Source organism: Episyrphus balteatus, chromosome 1 (genome assembly GCF_945859705.1).
Source record: "Episyrphus balteatus chromosome 1, idEpiBalt1.1, whole genome shotgun sequence".
Taxonomy (NCBI): domain Eukaryota; kingdom Metazoa; phylum Arthropoda; class Insecta; order Diptera; family Syrphidae; genus Episyrphus; species Episyrphus balteatus.
In genome coordinates, this window is record NC_079134.1 from 151,955,640 (window position 1) to 151,975,058 (window position 19,419).

General features: G+C 30.2%; 1 protein-coding gene across 1 annotated transcript; it reads left to right on the top strand.

The window, feature by feature from the left end:
• The first annotated feature begins 6,895 nt into the window (after window positions 1–6,895).
• LOC129911386 (piggyBac transposable element-derived protein 3-like) lies at window positions 6,896–8,877 on the top strand. The gene is made up of 3 exons (XM_055989189.1): window positions 6,896–7,370; window positions 7,431–7,973; window positions 8,192–8,877. The coding sequence occupies exons 1-3, from the start codon at window positions 6,896–6,898 to the stop codon at window positions 8,875–8,877; spliced, it is 1,704 nt and encodes a 567-aa protein (XP_055845164.1).
• Window positions 8,878–19,419: the final 10,542 nt, after the last annotated feature.

Here is a 19,419-nt window from a genome sequence, read left to right on the forward strand (position 1 = left end):
GAAAACGTTTCTGGAAGCTGAACACTTTGACCTAGATATTAGAACATCGGTCTCCTGAAATATTCGAAATTGCATTGGTTTTGTGCTTGTCGTCCCAGCGACTCAAATCACAGTGGAAAACACATTTTCGTCTTTAGATTTTACTTTAAACGAAAAGAGATATAATCTTGGGTCTAAAGAACTTTGAGAGTCTATTTAGTTCATACATTAATACATAAACTTAGAAAAAAGCATCCTTTTCATATTTATTTTTGCAATATAAAGACATTCTTGACAAATTCGACTTTTTCCTTTGAATTGACCACTTTTGATTTATTTTCAGCGAAAACGGTTAAAGGTTGACCTTTTCCATTTTTTTTTTGTAAAAATCTTAACCATTGAGAGATATTTAAAAAAATAAAAAATAAATCTCAATCGATAACGTTTATTTTTGATTTTTAAAAATAAATCTCAAACCTTAACTGAAACTATTTAAAGTAGGAATGTGGTAACTCTCAGAGAGAAACCGATTGAAAATAAAGGTTGACTGTTATTTCTGGTCTCTGGTTACAATAAACTAAATGACATACACTATATTTGGAGGTCAAATCCATTTAAAGAGATGTTTTGGTTACTTTAAGCCAAACTTTATAGTTAGCATTAAGTTTTTTTTTTTATTCTCAAAAACATTCTTTTATGAATATTTAAAAAGCTTTAATATTCCGAGCAAATTTTAACATAAGACGAAGTACGTTCAATCCCAGTGTGCATTTAATTTCATAGATCAATAGAGTTAGCTTCTAAAATTCAATTTCATAATTCTTTTTTTCGGACATTTTAAGACTGTATATAAAGTCAAATGCTATATAAAAATTAAAGGCTATCTGATATAAATTACGATTACGAAAAAATGTACAAAAATGTCCTTGATTCTTTTATAAACAGGTCTATTGTTTTTCATCATGATGTTATATTTTATTGAATACGAACAATTTTTTAAGGATTTCTTTTGATTTATTATAATTTTTTTGAGAAAAATTGATTTTATGCACAAATTAAAAAATAATTATAAACTATCTACCTACTTTAATTTAAGTGTTTACTTTTTTAAAATTCAAATTACCAAATTCCGCAGTAATTTTTTTCCATATTCCACACCACCAATATATACCAATTATAATAAAATAATCCAACAAAGTTAATTCAGTAAACCAACACCACTTCAGCGCCTTGCAACCCTTTTATCTTTCGTCTCACATCCTTCTATATCTCCAAAAGAGAAAAAAAAAGTTCCAAAATCCATTTTAAAATCACAATTAACAACCCAGCAAATGGAGAAAATTTTCAAAAGCATTACTTTCAAATTGCACAAATCTCATCAGTGCCATTGATTTTTATGGCTCACTCAAAAAATTACAAAAACAAAAAAAAAATAACACAGAAGATCCTTCCCTCAAGCCGCCAAAAAAAAGGATGTTTATGTGAGTTCAGTTCAGTCAGTAATCGCATAGATATAGATTTTTTATTGTATAGGTATATGTTGGTATCTGATGAAAATGAATATAAGAACCCTTTTGCACTGTTTGTTAATTCCATCAAAATCGCTTAATGGAAAAATTCTTTGAAGTTGTTCGTCCGTCGCGCATCGTTCTCAATGTCGTCGTATAGTCATCATATCGTCTACCATCGTCATTATCATCGTGTCGCCCAATTGAAAATGAAACACATTCATACAATTATTTTCACTAATCTTTTGCATGCTACATGCCCTATAGGACTTTTATGGAATAACTTTCTTTCTCGAAGGTCCTCCCACCGCATTGTTTTTGTACTTTATCCATTTAAAGGATATGAGAGCTGTTCTTCTTATAAGAGAGATTCCCTCTCATAGTAATTACACAATAAACAGAACAGAACACAGAAATAGTGAAAAAGAACCCTCTAAAGAATAGCGGCATCTATATGAAAACTGCTATTGACACCAAATTCAATTTCCAATTATCCCCCGAATGCACAATCCTTTTTCATGAGCAACCAAACTCAGTGGGGTTGAGCACCTTTCTCTCTCTTTTTCCCTCTCTCGTTAAAAATTGAAAAAGAGAATTTGGATCAGAAAAAAGCACGTAGCCCGCTGGGGGTGCAGCACCACCGCCGACCGTAGTTAGTGATAGTACAAAAATGTGCAAGCGTTTTCATTTTCATTAACCCTTCTGTTTTATTTTTTGTTTTTGTTGTTAGCGGCGGCTTTATCGTCCTTCGTGCGTATCCTTTAGAAAACGCACATATCTACAAACACATTCCATTGCAAGACCACACGTGCGGCTGCACGCTACACCGAAATTCCATGTTAAAGATAAAAGTTAATCGAAACGTCCGTCCCGTCGTCCATCCGTTGGATAGGAAGGTCGACGGGCCGACTAACCCATTCGGTCGAACAATATAGCTGATTTATATTGGTATTATTGGCAAAAAAGGTTCAAGGGTCCTTTTGTACTTTGTCGATATGTCAAATTGTAGCGATAGACCTCTGGTCCTTGGCAAAAGATAGGTGGGGTAAAAGGTGGTTGTTGATGCAGTACAGTAGTTCAAACAATTCGTGTGCTCTTTTGTGTAATTAACGTGATCTGATCCGAAAATATAAAAGAGTTATTTGCAGATTGGGCCGACTTTTTCAGTGCAAACGTGTATGCAATTGCTGAACAAATTTATTGGTAGATATTCTTTTAATGTGTGTACGTGACGAATTAACGTTTTTGGACGATATCACGATTTTTTTTCAATCCAGACTTTGGGCAAATGCCGAGTACAGTAGTTCAATATTTCAAAGTCAAGTGGAAGAAACCGTAAAACATTGAATTTTTAAAGACAAAATTTCTTAAAAAATCTTGACCGCCGCACCACAGCTGCACCAACGCCGTTTGGCGCACCACACCACGATTGCAGCACGTCCGCACCATGTCATTTTGAATGAAAAATTCGCTGCACCACCGCTGCACCACGACTGCACCACGTCCGCACAATTTCATTTCGTATGAAAAATTCGCTGCACCATTATACATAATTTTGGATTATTGAAAAATAAAAATAAAAACTACCAACGAGAAGGAGATTCGAACCCAAGTATCCAGAGTGCCTACTTTCAATTAGAAGTCCAACGCCTTAACCACTCGACTATCAAGTCATGTTTGTACGAACTGGCAATTTGTTGCTTAAGTCAAAATAACTTTGAAAACGACTTTAAAATTTGTATAAGTACGAGAATAGAATTTTTGATCATGGTGTAGACGTGGTGCAGCGGTGCGCCGAATTTTTTCATACAAAATGAAATGGTGCACACGTGGTGCACTGTTATTGCGGCGGTCAAAAAGTGGTGCGGACGTGGTGCAGTGGTGGAGCGGCGGAATTCAATTTTTATTCGGGAAATCAGCGACTTCTTCAGTCACTTTCGAAAGTTTGCTAAAACCTCACAGAATTCAGTCTCTTTAAGAAAGATTGAACTTAAAACAAACAAATTGAAAACAAAAAACAATTTTTAAGAAAATTCTGAACGTCTTTCATCTGTCTTGAAGCTTCTTTCTACACGCGTTTAAATATGTTTAACAAGAAAAAAAAAACGAAAGGAAAGGAAAGGAAACCTTGGAAAAATTTCTTCTCCTGCACACATACAAAGTTGTTTTTTTTTTTTGTTTAAATCCTATCAGGAAGTGTCAATCTCTTTTTTGGCTGAGATTTAGAATCATCAGAGACGACGAATCAACTTAAAAGACGACGATGACGATGGAGACGATGACGACTGAAGACTGTGTGATGATGATGGCGGAAGGAAGGAAGGATAAAGCTTAATACCAATCTCATTTGGCTTTAAAAAATAAGAAAAAAAAAAAAAAACATAACAACCACAACTCTCTTATATTTTAAATTCGTCGTTTACCTAGAAAATTTCTTAGGGGTAATGTCAAAAATCCATCAGCCGCAATTTTTTTTTACCCCCAAACATTCTATACTCACGTTTATACACACTTTCGTTTTCTTTTCATTTTTTTTCTATTTGTTTGATTTTTATTTTTTTTATGTTTGAAATAAAAAAAGAAATCATCAAAGTAACATAGAGTAACACCACTCTCGAGCAACGACATCAAAAGTTTTTCTATTGAAAAATAGTTAAGAAATGTGACGACGAAGGGGGATGATGAAGGTGACAAAAAAAAAAATTGTATAAAACAACATTACAAAGCCGGCAAGGTTATGAGAGGATATGGCAGGTGCGTATCAAAAATTATTGAAACTCTTAGAAATTAATTTAAAACAAAATTCTTCGAGACTTTGAAGTTTAAAAAAAAGCCTTTTCTATCTTCTTTGTCTTTTAGTACTTAATAGAATTTTAGTTAGGCCAAAATATTCAACAGGAATTTATTTTTATAATTTTAAGGTCTGAATTTCTACCAAACAACTTGTTCAATTTTAACTATTTGGTTCTACAAATAAAGCACTAAATTAAATAAATAAATAAATAAAAAAAAAATTGGATTTAAGAAAATTGTTTTTAGTTAAATTTTCGAAAACGTTACATTGAAGTTTTTTTTGAAATTTTGGTTCAAGGTGTAGATTAGTAACTGCTACAAAATATTATACCAAATTTGTTTCAATTTTTTTTTTTTTTTAAATATTTACCTATAAAAAAATGTGTAATTTTATTTTTAAACTTCTAAAACGACTTTGAATTATTTTAAATGATTCTCAATAATAGAAATCTAATAACACTGGTCTGCAAAATTTAACTTTTTTTTCTCCTTCAAATATTTTTTTGATATTATGAAAGATTAGACTTTTCTGAATCTAAATCCGGTTTCAGAAAAATTCTATCAGGTACCATTTTTGTAAAAATGATTTTTGAAAAATGTGGGTAGTTTCTAAAAAATCAACCTTTTAGATTTATTTGAACTCGTGCAAAATTAAAACTATTTGTAGCATTGAGCTCAAATTTGGAGGACTTATTCCTCGTAATATGGCCTATCGATTGACACAAAATATGGCGTTTTACATTAATGTTTACTCATGTTTTAAAATACTGATTTATAAAAAAAGCAGAAATATCGAAATCCTTTACTTTTTAGTAAATCCAACATGAAAAAAAAACATCTTAATTAAGGAAAATGTAAAATATCAACGCCCATTATATTTAAAAAGTCAAATATGTAAAGAAAACCATAATAAAATACATTAAACAAAATTTTTACGTGTTTTGTAATTTTATATACTATTTATCTATTTAAAAATATCTTATTTGTAATAAACCATTCGATAAACTGCCTTATAAAGCTTCAGATTTGTTTCTCCTAGAAACAAAAGTATACTTTTCTTATAATTTTGATGTGCTGAGTTAGAATCCGAAGTCAAAAAAATTCTATCAGGTGAGGATTTTAAGATATTCGCATTAAAGTATCACAAAATCAAGTTTTTTATTAGAAAATCTCAATAAAAACTACCATATCTCACAAACCAGAGCTGACCGAAATTTTTTGAGTTCGGATTCAAAATCAGCACACTAAAGTCCATTAGAAAAGTATATTTTTGTTCTAGGGAGAAAGATATATTAATTTTAAGAGATAAGTTTTTTTGTATGATAAGATATGCCAAACCTACTAAACTTACTTAAATTAAGATATCTCGGAGAAGAAAAGAGATATTGAGAAGATTGAAACTGAATTTGAAAGAAAAAAATAAGTTCTTTTATAAACCGTAACAATTTTAATTGAAAAATATTACATGATGCCAAAATATTTCTTCGAAAACAGCAAAAAAATGGGGTTTTGAGATTTTCTAACGGGAATATCTAAAAAACGTGACGTGCTAGATCAATTCTGACTTCGGATTCGGAATCAGCATACAAAAATCCTTTAGAAAAGTATAGTTTTATTTAACCCATTTCCGGCTAACGTTGCGTTTTCGCAACGTCAACTTTGAAGATCTCTGGAACGTAGCTGATTATAAATTGAAATGAAGTAAAAAGTGATTTTGAAATATAGTACAATTATCTAATCGACCTGTTTTTGGATTTTTTTGTGAAAATTTTTTTTCGTGCTTTTTAAAGACTTTCAAAATTCGAGTTTTTGAAAATTTTGAGGTAGGATTTTTGAACTTTCGCGAAATATCGTCAAAATTATAATTTTACAAAATAATGTCAACTGCAGATAAATAAGAGTTCAAATAATGATCTAAAATAATTCTGACGTAATTTACATGAGTTGTCTGCTTGTCAGCTAAGATGAAAGCATGACGTTGCGTTTTCGCAACGTTAGCCGAAAGCAGTAGCTAAAAACACAATATTTTTTTGTTTGCTGCTTGAAATGAAATTGAACGGTTTTTTTTCTTGGAATATTATGTGTTTTTATTTATAATGCTGACATTTTAAAAATATATCATAATTTTTTATTGTTCTACAAAAGGATGCATATTTTAGTTCTGAGAACAAAAAAATAAAATATCATTCATAAGGGTTATATTGGAAAACCCATTTATGCATATTTTAGTTCTGAGAACAAAAAAATAAAAATCATTCATTAGTGTTATATTGGGAAAACCCTTTACCATTCACTTGCCTTTATTCTTAGAAATAATTAGGCAATAACTTTTTGTATATAGGAAACATCAAGGCTCAGGTCACTTTTCTTATCAGCGTGGTCCCTATAAGGCAACTGTACTATGTTCAGGTACTATATGAATGGAGTGCATATTCTTATTCCAAGAAAAAAAAAACACAAGTACCTAATAATGGGGCCCTGTATTGGAAAAATGGATCGCGAATATAAGCTCTTCGCATTGAGCTTATTTTTTACTTATAAGCTGTGAGTTGTGCTATCAAGAAGTGTTTTGAAAATTATATCTGTGTTTTACAAAAAAAAAAAAAATCAATATTATGTATCGCAAAAAGTTTTTATCTGCTAAAGAACTCGAAGAGTTATTGATGAATCCCAGTTCTGATGAAGACGAGGAATTAAATTTGAATTTGGATGCTGCACTTCATACAAACATTATTATTTTACCTCCAAAAAATGATGCTGTTAGTGATAATGAGGACATCGATGATAATGAGCAGCTTTTGGAGGATAGAAATGAGTTCCCAAATGAATTGGCTGGCGAAGTTGAGCTAGAATGCATGTTTGATGATTTAAATTCTCAAAATCCTGAAATCAATGAACCGGAAGTCCATGTTTCACCAAATAAACCAAACAGTGCATCTACATCCCAAAACGTTGCTTCAACTTCTAAAAAGGAATTGGCATGTCTTCCTTATAAGTTACCGAAGTGGTCAAAAAGCCATCGTGTTGAATTTTCAAAAAAACCAACAGACGTATCAAGTGAAAATATACGAGCAATTTATGACAAAATCGGTAAGTTTATAATATATATATTATTCAGAAGAGAGATGACTCTTTTTATTTTTCTTACAGGTAATTTCAATCCTCTGGAAATGCTAGAACTATTTCTAGACAGTGACATTATCAATTTTATTGTTGACCACACAAACGCCTATGCTAATATAGACAAAAATAATCCAACATTCAAAACGGATGGCAATGAAATACGCAAATTCATCGGCATAATGTATTTCTCTGGATTACATACAGTGCCCCAATTGGATTTGTATTGGTCTAATCAACAAGTATTTGGATGCGACCTAATAAAAAATACAATGAGTCGAGATCGGTTCCGGAAAATAAAGTGCTATTTACACGTTTGTGACAACAGTAAAATCGACCCCAGAGATAAGTTTGCTAAAGTTTCATTGCTCAACAATATGCTAAATGAAAGATTTATGCAGTTTGGAGTATTTTGCCATCATCTTTCAATTGACGAACAGATGATACCATACTACGGACGCCATTCTGCAAAAATGTTCATCAGAGGAAAACCAATACGTTTTGGATATAAGTATTGGAATTTGTGCTCACATGATGGTTACTTGTTCCAATTCATTCCTTATGGTGGCGCAAGTAGTGAAAACTCCTCTGAATTCGGGTTGGGAGAAAATGTTGTACTCAGATTACTTTCAAAAATCGATAAACCAAGTCAGCACACGGTAACTTTCGACAATTTTTTCACGTCACACAAACTAATATATCGGCTTTCTAAATTGGGCTATTTCGCAACAGGTAATTTTATTCAATCTCAATTTTGTGTAGCGAAAAACTTACTGTTTTTGTATTTACAGGCACAGTTCGTGAAAATAGAACTGGAAAAGCAGTGTTGACCGATCCCAAACAAATGAAGAAAAAAAGTCGTGGTTCCATGGATTTCGCATTTGATAAGGAAAATGAAATAGCAGCTGTTCGTTGGAACGACAATTCAATTGTAACAGTTTTATCGAATCATTTGATGGACCAACCAATTAATCAGGCGAAGCGGTTTGATCGAAAGCAGAGGAAACATATCAACATTCCAATGCCAAATGCAATTCGTCAATACAACGTAACGATGGGTGGAGTTGATTTATTCGATAACGCTACAAGCAACTATAGGATACGAATTCGAGGAAAAAAGTGGTACTGGCCACTTTTAACAAATGCCCTGGACGCAGTGCTGGTAAATGCATGGAAAATGCATTGCATTTGCAAAAAATTTGCCAAGGAAACATCAATGTCGCAACTAGAGTTTAGGACATTTGTTGTAGATGCACTGTTGCGATCGGAAACAAACTCTGAACCTGTGTGTCAAACGGAAGGAAGCCCCAATGTAGTGGTCCGTTTCGACAGTATGAAACATACTGTCATCAAAACAGAAAAACGTCTCCGATGTCGCAAGTGTTCCAGCCAAACCATTTTTTCCTGCAGGAAATGCAATATCCCCCTCCACCCTAAATGCTTCGAAGAATACCACACCAAAGCCCTTTCTTTGTAAACATAATATATCTAAGTATAATGTTTAAGTTATTACGAATTTTGTTTTTTGATTTTCAACAACCTCTCTCTACGCAATGTATATAAATTTAATTCAAATAAAATTCATAAAATTCTCCATGTAAATATTTTTTTTTTTTTTAATTTTGATACCCCTTTCGGCTAACGTTGCGAAAACGCAACGTGAATTTTCCGGAAAACTAGGAGCATCACTAAAAATTTTTTTTCAGATTTCATCTAATTAGACCAAAAATAGATAGTGTTCAAAATTTCAAGTTTCTAAGTCAACTGGAACTGGTAGCCGCCGGAAATGGGTTAAAGGAGGATTTCCTTGCAGACCAGTGTAATTGTATACCTACTTTTTTTTTTAGCTCAATGTCATTTAAAATATTGTTTATTTTTTTACTTGCTCAATAGGGCAAGTATTGGTTTCGTGTCGAAAAAAAAATTTGAGGTTTTAATCAAAACCAACATTACGATGATGGAGAATTCCAAAAAAGTGGGTCTCGCAATTCCGTCCGTGCGTCTGTGCGTCTGTGCGTCTGTACGTCCATCTGTACACATTTCCACAGCCTAAACGGGTGGACGGATTTTCTTCAAATTTGGTACAGATGATTTTTATGGAATTCTGAAAGTTGGTTTTTTTTGTTTTTTTTTTATCTCTCTTAGAAAGTGTACCTCCCATACAAATTTCTCAATTCAAACCAAATAACTCAAAAACGGCTCTAACGATTTTGATTAAAATTTTTGTGTTTAGTATTTACCATAAGAGCCAACTTTTGAAATAAAAAAAATATTTTTTGTACCGTTATTAACGGTACCTGCCATAGAACGGTTTTTTTGGTTTTTGAATATCTCGTACAAGATTAACCCGATTTCAACGAAAATTTTTATACAAAAGCGTTTAAGTAAAAGTAATATTAAAATTTTAGAAAATTTTCAAAAAAATAATTTTTGGATTTTTAAAAAATGTTTCAAAATTTTTTTTTGAAAAATCAATTTTTTGAAAACGAGTTAGTGAAAAATTTTGAAATTTCGTTTTTATGCGTAAATCAATTATTTCTTAAAAATGGCATACCAACTTTTTTTTTGAAAAATGTTAGAAATTTTTTATATATAAAAAATTATTTTTTTAAAAAACGGCTCTAACGTTTTTCGAAATTTTTTTTCTAAAAATACCTTTTTATACAAGTAATAAAATGGCATACTTGGTTTTTTGAAAAACATCATTTAAAACGGTGTTTAATTAATTATAAAAACAGATTTTATTTTTTTACACTTCTTATGAAATTTCTTGAAAATATCAAATAATAAAATTTTCCTAATTTTCTGGAATAAAAAGCTTTAACATAAGAGTTACTTTAGTATAAGAGCAAGTACGTGCGACCCCAGTCGTGCATTTTATTTTCTTTGGAGAACGAACTTTTTTTGAATTTTTAAATACAAATTTAGCAACTTTGTTTTCTTATTTCGATAAACATAATTCTCTTTAAATTTTTCGTTATTGTTGCCGCTAAATTGATAATTGTAAATTAGATCGATAAGAAGGAACATTTACTTAAAATTGTTCACCATTTTTCTACGAAACAGAAATATTGCAACTAGACCAAAAAAAAAAAACACAATAAGTAAAGTTAAAAAAAAAAAATACATTTTTGAGTACATAAATTGCACGTAGGCTAAAAGAATACGGGAAGAGTCGACATGGAGGACAAGTTTTTGTTCAGTGGAAAAAATAATTTTTTATTTGACTTTTTTGAGAAAAACTAAAAATGTAGTTTTGTTTCAATTGCTTTGAATAATATGTATAGATATGCAAAGATTAATCAAAATGCCGTTTTTGAGAAATTCGCAATAACTTGAAAATTTTGTAGGTACACTTTCTAAGTGATAAAAAAAAAAGATTTGTGGCCCTGGAGATTGCAGCGGGAAAGCTATTCCATTATATTTTTTATCAACTTATGCAATTATAATTTTTTTTTATTAATTTTTATCTACCTATGTTTTTTTTTTTCATCGATATTAATTCAAGATATTTATTTGATTAATTCAATTTACAAGTATTATCAAAGAAAAAAATGTTAATCCTGTTTATGAACTATAATTTTACGTGATAACGTCATAATTTATAATTTTTGAAGTTCAATACATATATTATAAAATTATTTAAAATTAACTAAATTTAAAAATTAGCATTTCTCATTATGTCAATTTTTTTTATATGCAAAATTATATACAAAAAGATTATAACTTGAATAAGCCTTATATGTCTTCTAAAAAATTAAACCATAATTAAATCCTATAATGTTTTGTAAAAAGTATAAAAATAATTTCTTGAAATCAAACACTTTTCATGAAAAAAAGCGAACAAATTAACTTTTTTTTCTTTACACATCATATTGTCAATTTTTTTATATGACATCCCGAGTCGAACAATTGGGACTATTTAAAACCTATTTAAAGTCCAACTATTCTCTGTTTAGATTTAATAGTCCCTAAATATCACCTATTTTGTAAAGGAAATAACCTCTACTTAAGACCTCAAACAGTCGGTTATCGGAAAAAATCCCATTTTGGGTAGTTATCTAGGACCAAAAATATTATCGTTAAACCCTTTTTAGAACCTTAATATTCTACCAAAGCTCATTAAGTCCTATTTATTCTACGTATTTCTAAGACTTCTATAGGCATTTTCCTTCTCATTAGGGTCTAAATATTCTAACTAGGATCTACTAACTCATTTTAGTTGTTAATAATATGAACGTTAAAGTTCAAGTTTAAAATTTGGGCATAATTTTCAATTGAAAAAAAAAAATGCATTCGAATTAAAAAAATATTTATTGCTATTGAAAAAAATTTGCATTAAAAAATAAATCAATGCAAAATGTGTGCATTAAATTTTTGTTTTAATATTCGTCTTACAATTTTGGAGATTTTACCATGCATAAGCTACTTCAACTATATAAACCTAATGTATGGTCAAATATCCAAAATTGAAAGAAATTCGACGGATATTTAAAGCATTGAATTTTTTTTCAATGCATAATTTAGAACAGATAATTTACCCTTTGTCAAATAATGTCAAACAAAAAGAATAACTATATTGATTTTAATAATGCTGACTCTGACATGGTACTAATTGTAAGCCCCAAGTCCCCTTACGTCTACTTACCAAAGATTAAAAAACCAAGAATTTATTTTGCCGCCAAATGATTTTTTTTTTTAAATTTTATCAAGCACTATTGCAGAGTTTCTCTGATTTTGTTTTCTTTTTTTTTTTATATGACAGAAAAACTTTTTCGCAGGACAACTGCGTTTTGTTGCTGTTGCAGAAACCGTTCACTCTAAAAATTTGGTGGGATTTTTAATGCATTTGCTTTCCCTTACAATAAAAAAAATATTTATTGCAAATAAAAAAAAAATTATTAAGAAATTTTATTACAGAAAATTAAAAAAAAAATACTATGAAAAAAAAAATCAATGAAAAATGTGAGCATCAATTTTTTTTAATAATGTTAAATTAATGTTTAATTTCTTACAATTTTGACTATTTGAACTATTATATTAAATTTTACATATATAAGGCCAAATAGTCAAAATTCAATAAAAAAATTTAAGGCATACATTCTAAGACGGCATTATTAAAATACCACAGCAAACGAACGCGCTTTGAACAAGGTCAGACATGTTCAGAAAAAGAAACACTCCGAACTACTTATTAATTTATTTTTTTTTATTTTCACTAAAATATTAATTTTTTATCTTCTTCACTTTCACTTTTGTTCTTCAAATTTTATTTTACAATTTTTTTAACACTTTTCCTCATATATTGTTTACTTTACGTATACAAAGGTACGAGCACATGTAGAGCGAACGCTGTTTTTTCACTAAAAAGTACAATGTATGTACCTACATATATATTTTTTATTTTCAATTACTTAATTAAACTTTTTGTTTTCTTTTTATTCAAAAGTTAGAAAAAGCTGAAGAATTAATTTTCTTAACTTTTTAACTTTGTTTTAATTTATTTTTTACGACCTACTTCGAATGCCATATCAAAGTACCAAGTGGACGAGACAATGGCCAAGGTTTTTCCTGTTTGAGCATGAAATTTTAGGACTTAACTAGCATTTAGAGTTTTGAAAGTCTCAACCTAGATTGAAGAGTACAATTTCAGGGCTTAAACATTCTAGACACATGAAGAACATTAAAAAAGTTTCAGTTTCAATAGATTCAACCTAGCTTAAATAGTGTTAATAGTATCTACCAAGTTTAAAGAGCCTAATAAGTACATAGTAAGGTCTAAGATTCTGGACAAAAATAGAATATTTAGGATTAAACAAGTGTTTTCAGTTTTCAAAGTCGTACACCATCAGTCGTGAAGGTTTCACAGGAGATACTGAGTTTAGTTAGTATACAAAGTTCTAATTTAGGTTCATTTTAAGATGAAAAGTACTTTAAAAGATTCTATAAAGTATTTTAATTACTAAATTCGTACATAAAGTTCGACTCGGGATCCTATAATAAATTTTATATCATTAAAAAAGTTTATCATTTAACCTTTACAAATATGCATCAACCATATCTGTTCGACATCTCAAAAAAATATTAAAATTTTTTAAGAACAAATACGTCAAAATTAAAACTGAGTTTATGGCACTACCCTTACTGGTGGGTGGTGTCAGCAAACGATCTCCCACGTGTGTTGTTTTCGCTTGTCTCGATCCATGCAAGCTTCGTATAGTCGTACTTTATACAATACATACACATTAAGCGAACCACCCAAGTAGGTGGCGTCAAGTTTCTTCGTTACGAAATTGCTTAATTCGATCCCCATACGGCCCGTGAAAAAATCTATGCAATAGCTTAAAAAAAAATAGCTCTCAGAATTTCATAAAAATTATCTGTACCAAATTTGAAGAAAATTCGTCCACACGTTTAGACAGTAGAAATATTTACAGATGGACGCACAGCGATGCACAAGTGGACGGGGGGAATTACGAGACCCATTTTTCCAGCCTTCATCATGATTTGCGTTTTAATTACAGGGTCACTGTGGTGTATGCGCAACTTTTTGTTTGTTATTTTTTAAAGTTTTTTTTTTGTTGTTTTTCTAACACAAATTACAAAAATTGTATGTAAAAAAAAAAATAGCTAGTTTCAACAAAAAGCGTTTATTGTTGAACTAAAGGCCTCGTCATAATAGGTACAACATAATGTACTATGTACTTATGTATTAGGGTGGGTCAACAAAATCTAAATTCGTTTTTTTGATTTGGTACTTCGAAAACTCGATTGCTAGACACCTCTAGAATATACTCACCAATTATGAGCTCTTTATCTTAATGGGAAGGTCCTCCGCTTTTCAATTTTCCGTTTTTACATCAAGCTTCTACAAAAAAATAAATAATTTTTTGTTACCCAATTGGCTTTTTAGCCAATTTTTTACATATTCTTCTAGAAAATTGAACGTTCTACATAAAAGTTTAAATACACTTTTTTGAATTATCTAACCGTTAAGTAGATATTTGAGGTCCAAAAATCGAGAAAATCTTTTTTGTTCTTAATTTGTAACAAAGTGAAAAATTATAATAATCAAACGCGCATGACATATTATTGTAGGAAACAGATTGCTCCACAAAAAAGGTCCTAATAACTTTTTTTATTAATCTAACCATTTGAAAGATATTCGAGGTCAAAGTTAAACAAAAATATAAAAACTTTTTTTACTTTTCAAAATTTTCTAATTCACTGAAAAGTCATTATTATTAAATTAGTAAGATGGATTAATGTAATATCTTAAATGTTCTACAAAAAAGTTCTTGGCCTCAAATTGGTTACTTTAACCGTTTAGAAGATATTGGCATCCAAGTCGCAATGCATAGGGACCATATTTTCTACAAGAATATGTAAAAAAAATTGGCTAAAAATTCAATTAATAAAAAAAATATTTTTTTTTTAGTAGAAGCTTGATGTAAAAATGAAAAAAATGAAAAGCGGAGGACCTTCCCATAAAGACAAAGAGCTCATATTTGGTGAGTATATTCTAGAGGTGTCTAGCAATCGAGTTTTCGAGGTACCAAATCAAAAAAACGAATTTCGATTTTTTTGACCCACCCTATTATGTATATTATGTTGAAATGTTGAGATATATATTAATTTAAATCACTTTCATCCGATTTTATATACCTAACAACAACAATTTCATTAAATTTTTTCTCATTTTTTTTTATGTAAAAATGACTTTCTTAACATGAGAGAGTCATGACCTCCTTAAACCCACTTTTTGTATCCACACCTGACATAAAGTTGTAAACTTAAGGACTTTTTCTCATTGTTCTCTAAACTTCAATGAGCTGCTTGAGAAAATTTCTTAAATTTGTTATTTTTAGTGTATTAAGTCTATAATACTTTTGAGACATGGTGAGGGTGGGTGAACTTCATCACTTAAGTTTGTATATGTGCTTCGTGCAGTGGGTTCACTTTTGTTCGCTTTTTTTAATGCAAATAAAAACGCATATTCTGTGACATTCTTCATCTGGGGTCAAAAGAATATGATATTATGGAATGAGCAGCTCTACGCCAGTATTAAAGGTGAGACTATGAACAACATCAAGTATGTGTGTGTGCACGAAGCTAGATGGCTGCGAGTACCTACATTATTTTGTATGATACACTTTTTAAGATAAGGATTAAAATAGAATTTCACTAGTATTTTTATGGTAATAAAATGTTCTTAAAATGTCTCTTGAGACAAATTTAAAAGAAATGTGTTTCTTAGGGACAAGTTCTTTACCAGTATGCCTTTTAGTGGCAAGTTTTTTTTGCAAAATATTTGTAGTGGTATATTTTTAAGTAACCCATATAATATCGTCACCTATTTTTAATAAATTTGTTTTGGTGAAATTCACCTTAAATTTCGTTGTTTTGGTGTTATTACTTCTAGGTAAGAGTACCCCTCGAGGACTGCGAACAAAAATACAATTTAACCAGCGTAAAAGGATTTTTTTTTTGTTCGCTTACTTTGCCCTACAAAAATTGAGGTCTTTCTTATTTTGATATTTTTTTCCCCATTTCCCAGTTGACACTACAATTTTTCTTAAAATGGAATGGGGAGCAAATAGGTAAGGTACTGTTATTTAGCTCTTTTGTATATGCCTATTTTTCTCTATATGAAATGTTCAACCACCACTCCCCAAAGTGCGGAAATTTCGTTAGAGTTAACTTTTTTTTCTATTTCAAAAGGTAACTTGTAAGTTATTTTAAGACATTGAGAAGCTTAAGGGGTGGTTAAAACACCCTTATGCCTTTTTTGTCGTATCAATGGTTAGATAGAATATATGGAAGTGGGGAAAAATAGAGGAGTGAGACCAAAAAAAAAGAGTCCATACATCTTCAAAGTGAGAAAAATAGATTAGAATCAGCTTAAGACATGCAACGCATTATTTTTTAAACTGAAAAAAAAGTGAAAGCAGGAAGAAGATGATGGTAAATTGAATTTTTGGAATTCACTTTGGGGTTTTTTCCGTTTTTGTCTGTTTTGTTTATTTTGAATGCCATGTAATACCTTTAGTGTAGACGAGAGTCATACAATACTTGTTTTTTTTTTTCTTTGAGGTGTTAGTGATATTTAAGTCTTGAAAGCTTTTTTTGTTTGTATCGAAGAGGGGTGAAGTTTTGCTGAACAAATTATTTTTGGTCTTAGATGATGGGGATTGTGCAGGAAGGAAGGGGGAAATAATTTTTTGTTGACAAAATAATCGTTTGGCTTTAAGGCTTAAGAAAATCAAAGGAAAATCTCTTAAATGCTCCAGATTAGCTGATAATAACTTTAAAAATAAAACAAAAATTGAAAAATCAAAAATATGCAAAAAAAAAAAATTGAATAATTTAAAATATTTTCCAGGAACTGGGTAAAAGAACCCAAGTTTTGGCACAATTTTGTGACTTTGGACTTTAAAAAATATGTTTGGCCTAGTTCGGAACTCTAATGTAACCAATAGTTCGTCTTCAAAAAAAAAAAAAATTATTATTTTCCAACTTTTCTTAAATATACCTTTCTTTTAAGGTCTCAATCCATGGATTTGGAGGAAGTTTTTATAAATGGATTTTTTCGGGAAGGGGTTAACCTTGGATTTTTTCGAAATTGACAAAAAAAAAACACTTTTAGTTGCATTCATGATTAGAGCTTAAAGAAACCCTACTTTAAGGTCTCAATCCATGGATTTTGAGATATTTTTTTAAAATGCGTTTTTTTTTTGGAGAGGGGTTAGACTTGAATTTTTTTCGAAATTGCCTAAAAATTAGACTTTCAAAAATATAACTTAAAGAGATCTTTCTTTTAAGGTCTCAATCGATGGATTTGAAGGAAATTTTTTCAAAATGCATTTTTTTTTTTGGCAAGGGGTTTAATAGCATTTCTTTATCGATGATTTGTATTTTTTTAAGTTTCAGTATATATATAATGTAACAACCAAATCGCAAATAAAAATCTGGATCCAAAAAGGCATTCCAGAAGAGTCAACATTTTATCAAAACTTGAGCTAAAATTTATTGAAAATCACCAATCATTTCTAAGTGATAAACTTAAGGGCAGGTCTACCCAAGCAGCCAACTTAAATCTCATGTAAATGAATTTGAATGTATTAGTGCACTTCTCTTTGCCATGATTTCACAGCTTTGAATAACATTTTTGCTCTTCGACTCTTTTTTCCCTCAAAGTGAAGCAAAAAAAAAAAAAAACAAAAACAAAATTAAAAGGCACACAAGAAGATAGAGAAAAGAAATACCTCTATGCACAAGAATACGACGCAAAAAACCAGACGGCAAAGGAGATACATTTTTGTTGTTTCATTCATGGGATGTGTGAAAAAAATGCTAGGCAGGCAGACGCAGAACAGTGATTTTTTTATATTATCCTTTACTTATGAACATAAATAATATGTATTACGCATGAATAACAAGTTCTTTTTTTTTTTGTTTGCTGGATCTAATTATGTCATGTGTTTTATTATCTTTTGTTTTCTAATGATATTTGTATAGGTTCTTAGAAAAATATATGTATAAAAAAAAACGCCAGGCGAAATCAGACATTTCAAAAATATTATAGTACCTATGTAGGTACATAATTATGTAGGTATATCTAGCTATGCAGGATTCGCAACCCTTTCACTTTTTCAATTTAGGTAGCTAATTCTTTTTTTCGCAGTAGTGTTACAAAGTAATATGTAGGCTGGCATATTGAAAAATATTTATTGGTGCTTTCTATCAGTGCGCTGCGTCATGCGGTGGCAAAGTAATAAATGTTTTTTGATCATTTAGGTGATGATGAACAATGGAAAAATAGATTTAGTCATTTCGCGGAACATGGCGCTGGGCACCCACATAACTACAACGGCTACCTACTAAAAGGAATAATTTTTTTGAAAGGGTTGTAAGAGCGCTACATAAATATATGGTAGGTATATACATATTTAGGTAGGTATATATTTAGGTAGGTATCTATTAGTTGTTGTTATGAATTATGAGTATGAGGACAAAGCGAGGAAAAACGTCGCACCGACTAGGTAGGTACTGGTTATTTATGGCTTTCTTTTTTATTGTTTTCAATTTCAAAATCTATGTCCGATATTTTTGTGGCACTTCTTTTTACAAGATTGCCAGTTGTGTTAGACCAGTGCCAATTGTTTTAGAAAATAAAAAAATTATTAGCAGCATATGGGTGGTGAGAAAATTTAGGATAAATGGTAGGTATATGAAAGGGGAAAAATAAATTGCACACAAACAAATTGGGGGAAAGGGGGTGGGTGGGCGAAAAAGTGGGGTGGGTGTCAAAAATCGTGTTTTTTTACGATTTGTGCCAAAAGTAGAAACCATTTTTTTTATAAAACCTCAAAAAAATGAAAAAAATGCAAAAATACAATTTTTTATTTTTATCTTTTACAAAAATAGTTAGATTTTAACCAAACTGGTTAAAAATTATTTTGTTATGTGTTATATCTACTAAAAATGTTTCTTGAGCAAAAAGTAAATTTTTGGATTTTTGACGAAATTAATTTGAAAAAATAGCCTATTTTTCAATCAAAAAAGTTACCGAAAAAATTTTTGATTTTAGAAAAGTTTGGGATGCAATTATTAAGATTAAAACGTTTTATTGAAGATTGTGTGAAAAAACTATACATACTTTTAATTTAGAAAATATTGAGGAAAATTGAAAAAAGAAAAACAAAAAAAAATATTTTTAAGATTGATGTTTCCGTAAAGGACAGTAATATTGGCGAGAAATAATTTTTCATGGAAACCAAATTATACTTTTCTTATGGCCTTTGACCTTCTTAATATGAATCTAGCATTAGAATAGCTCTAATGTGCAAAGTTTATGAGATATTGAATTTTGAACGTCCAAAACTCTATTTTTGTGATGTTTTGGCATGTTTATATGTCAAAAACGTGATGTGATAGAATTTTTCTGAATTCGGATTGGAGCTCAACGCACAAAAAAACCATTAGAAAAATATATACTTTAATTTCTATAAAAAAAACT

Coding starts and splice junctions, on each gene's coding strand:
- LOC129911386 (XM_055989189.1), top strand. CDS start 6,896: ATGTATCGCAAAAAGTTTTTATCTGCTAAAGAACTCGAAGAGTTATTG. Junction 7,371..7,430: donor AGCAATTTATGACAAAATCG/GTAAGTTTATAA, acceptor TTTTTCTTACAG/GTAATTTCAATCCTCTGGAA. Junction 7,974..8,191: donor CATTCCTTATGGTGGCGCAA/GTAGTGAAAACT, acceptor TTGTATTTACAG/GCACAGTTCGTGAAAATAGA.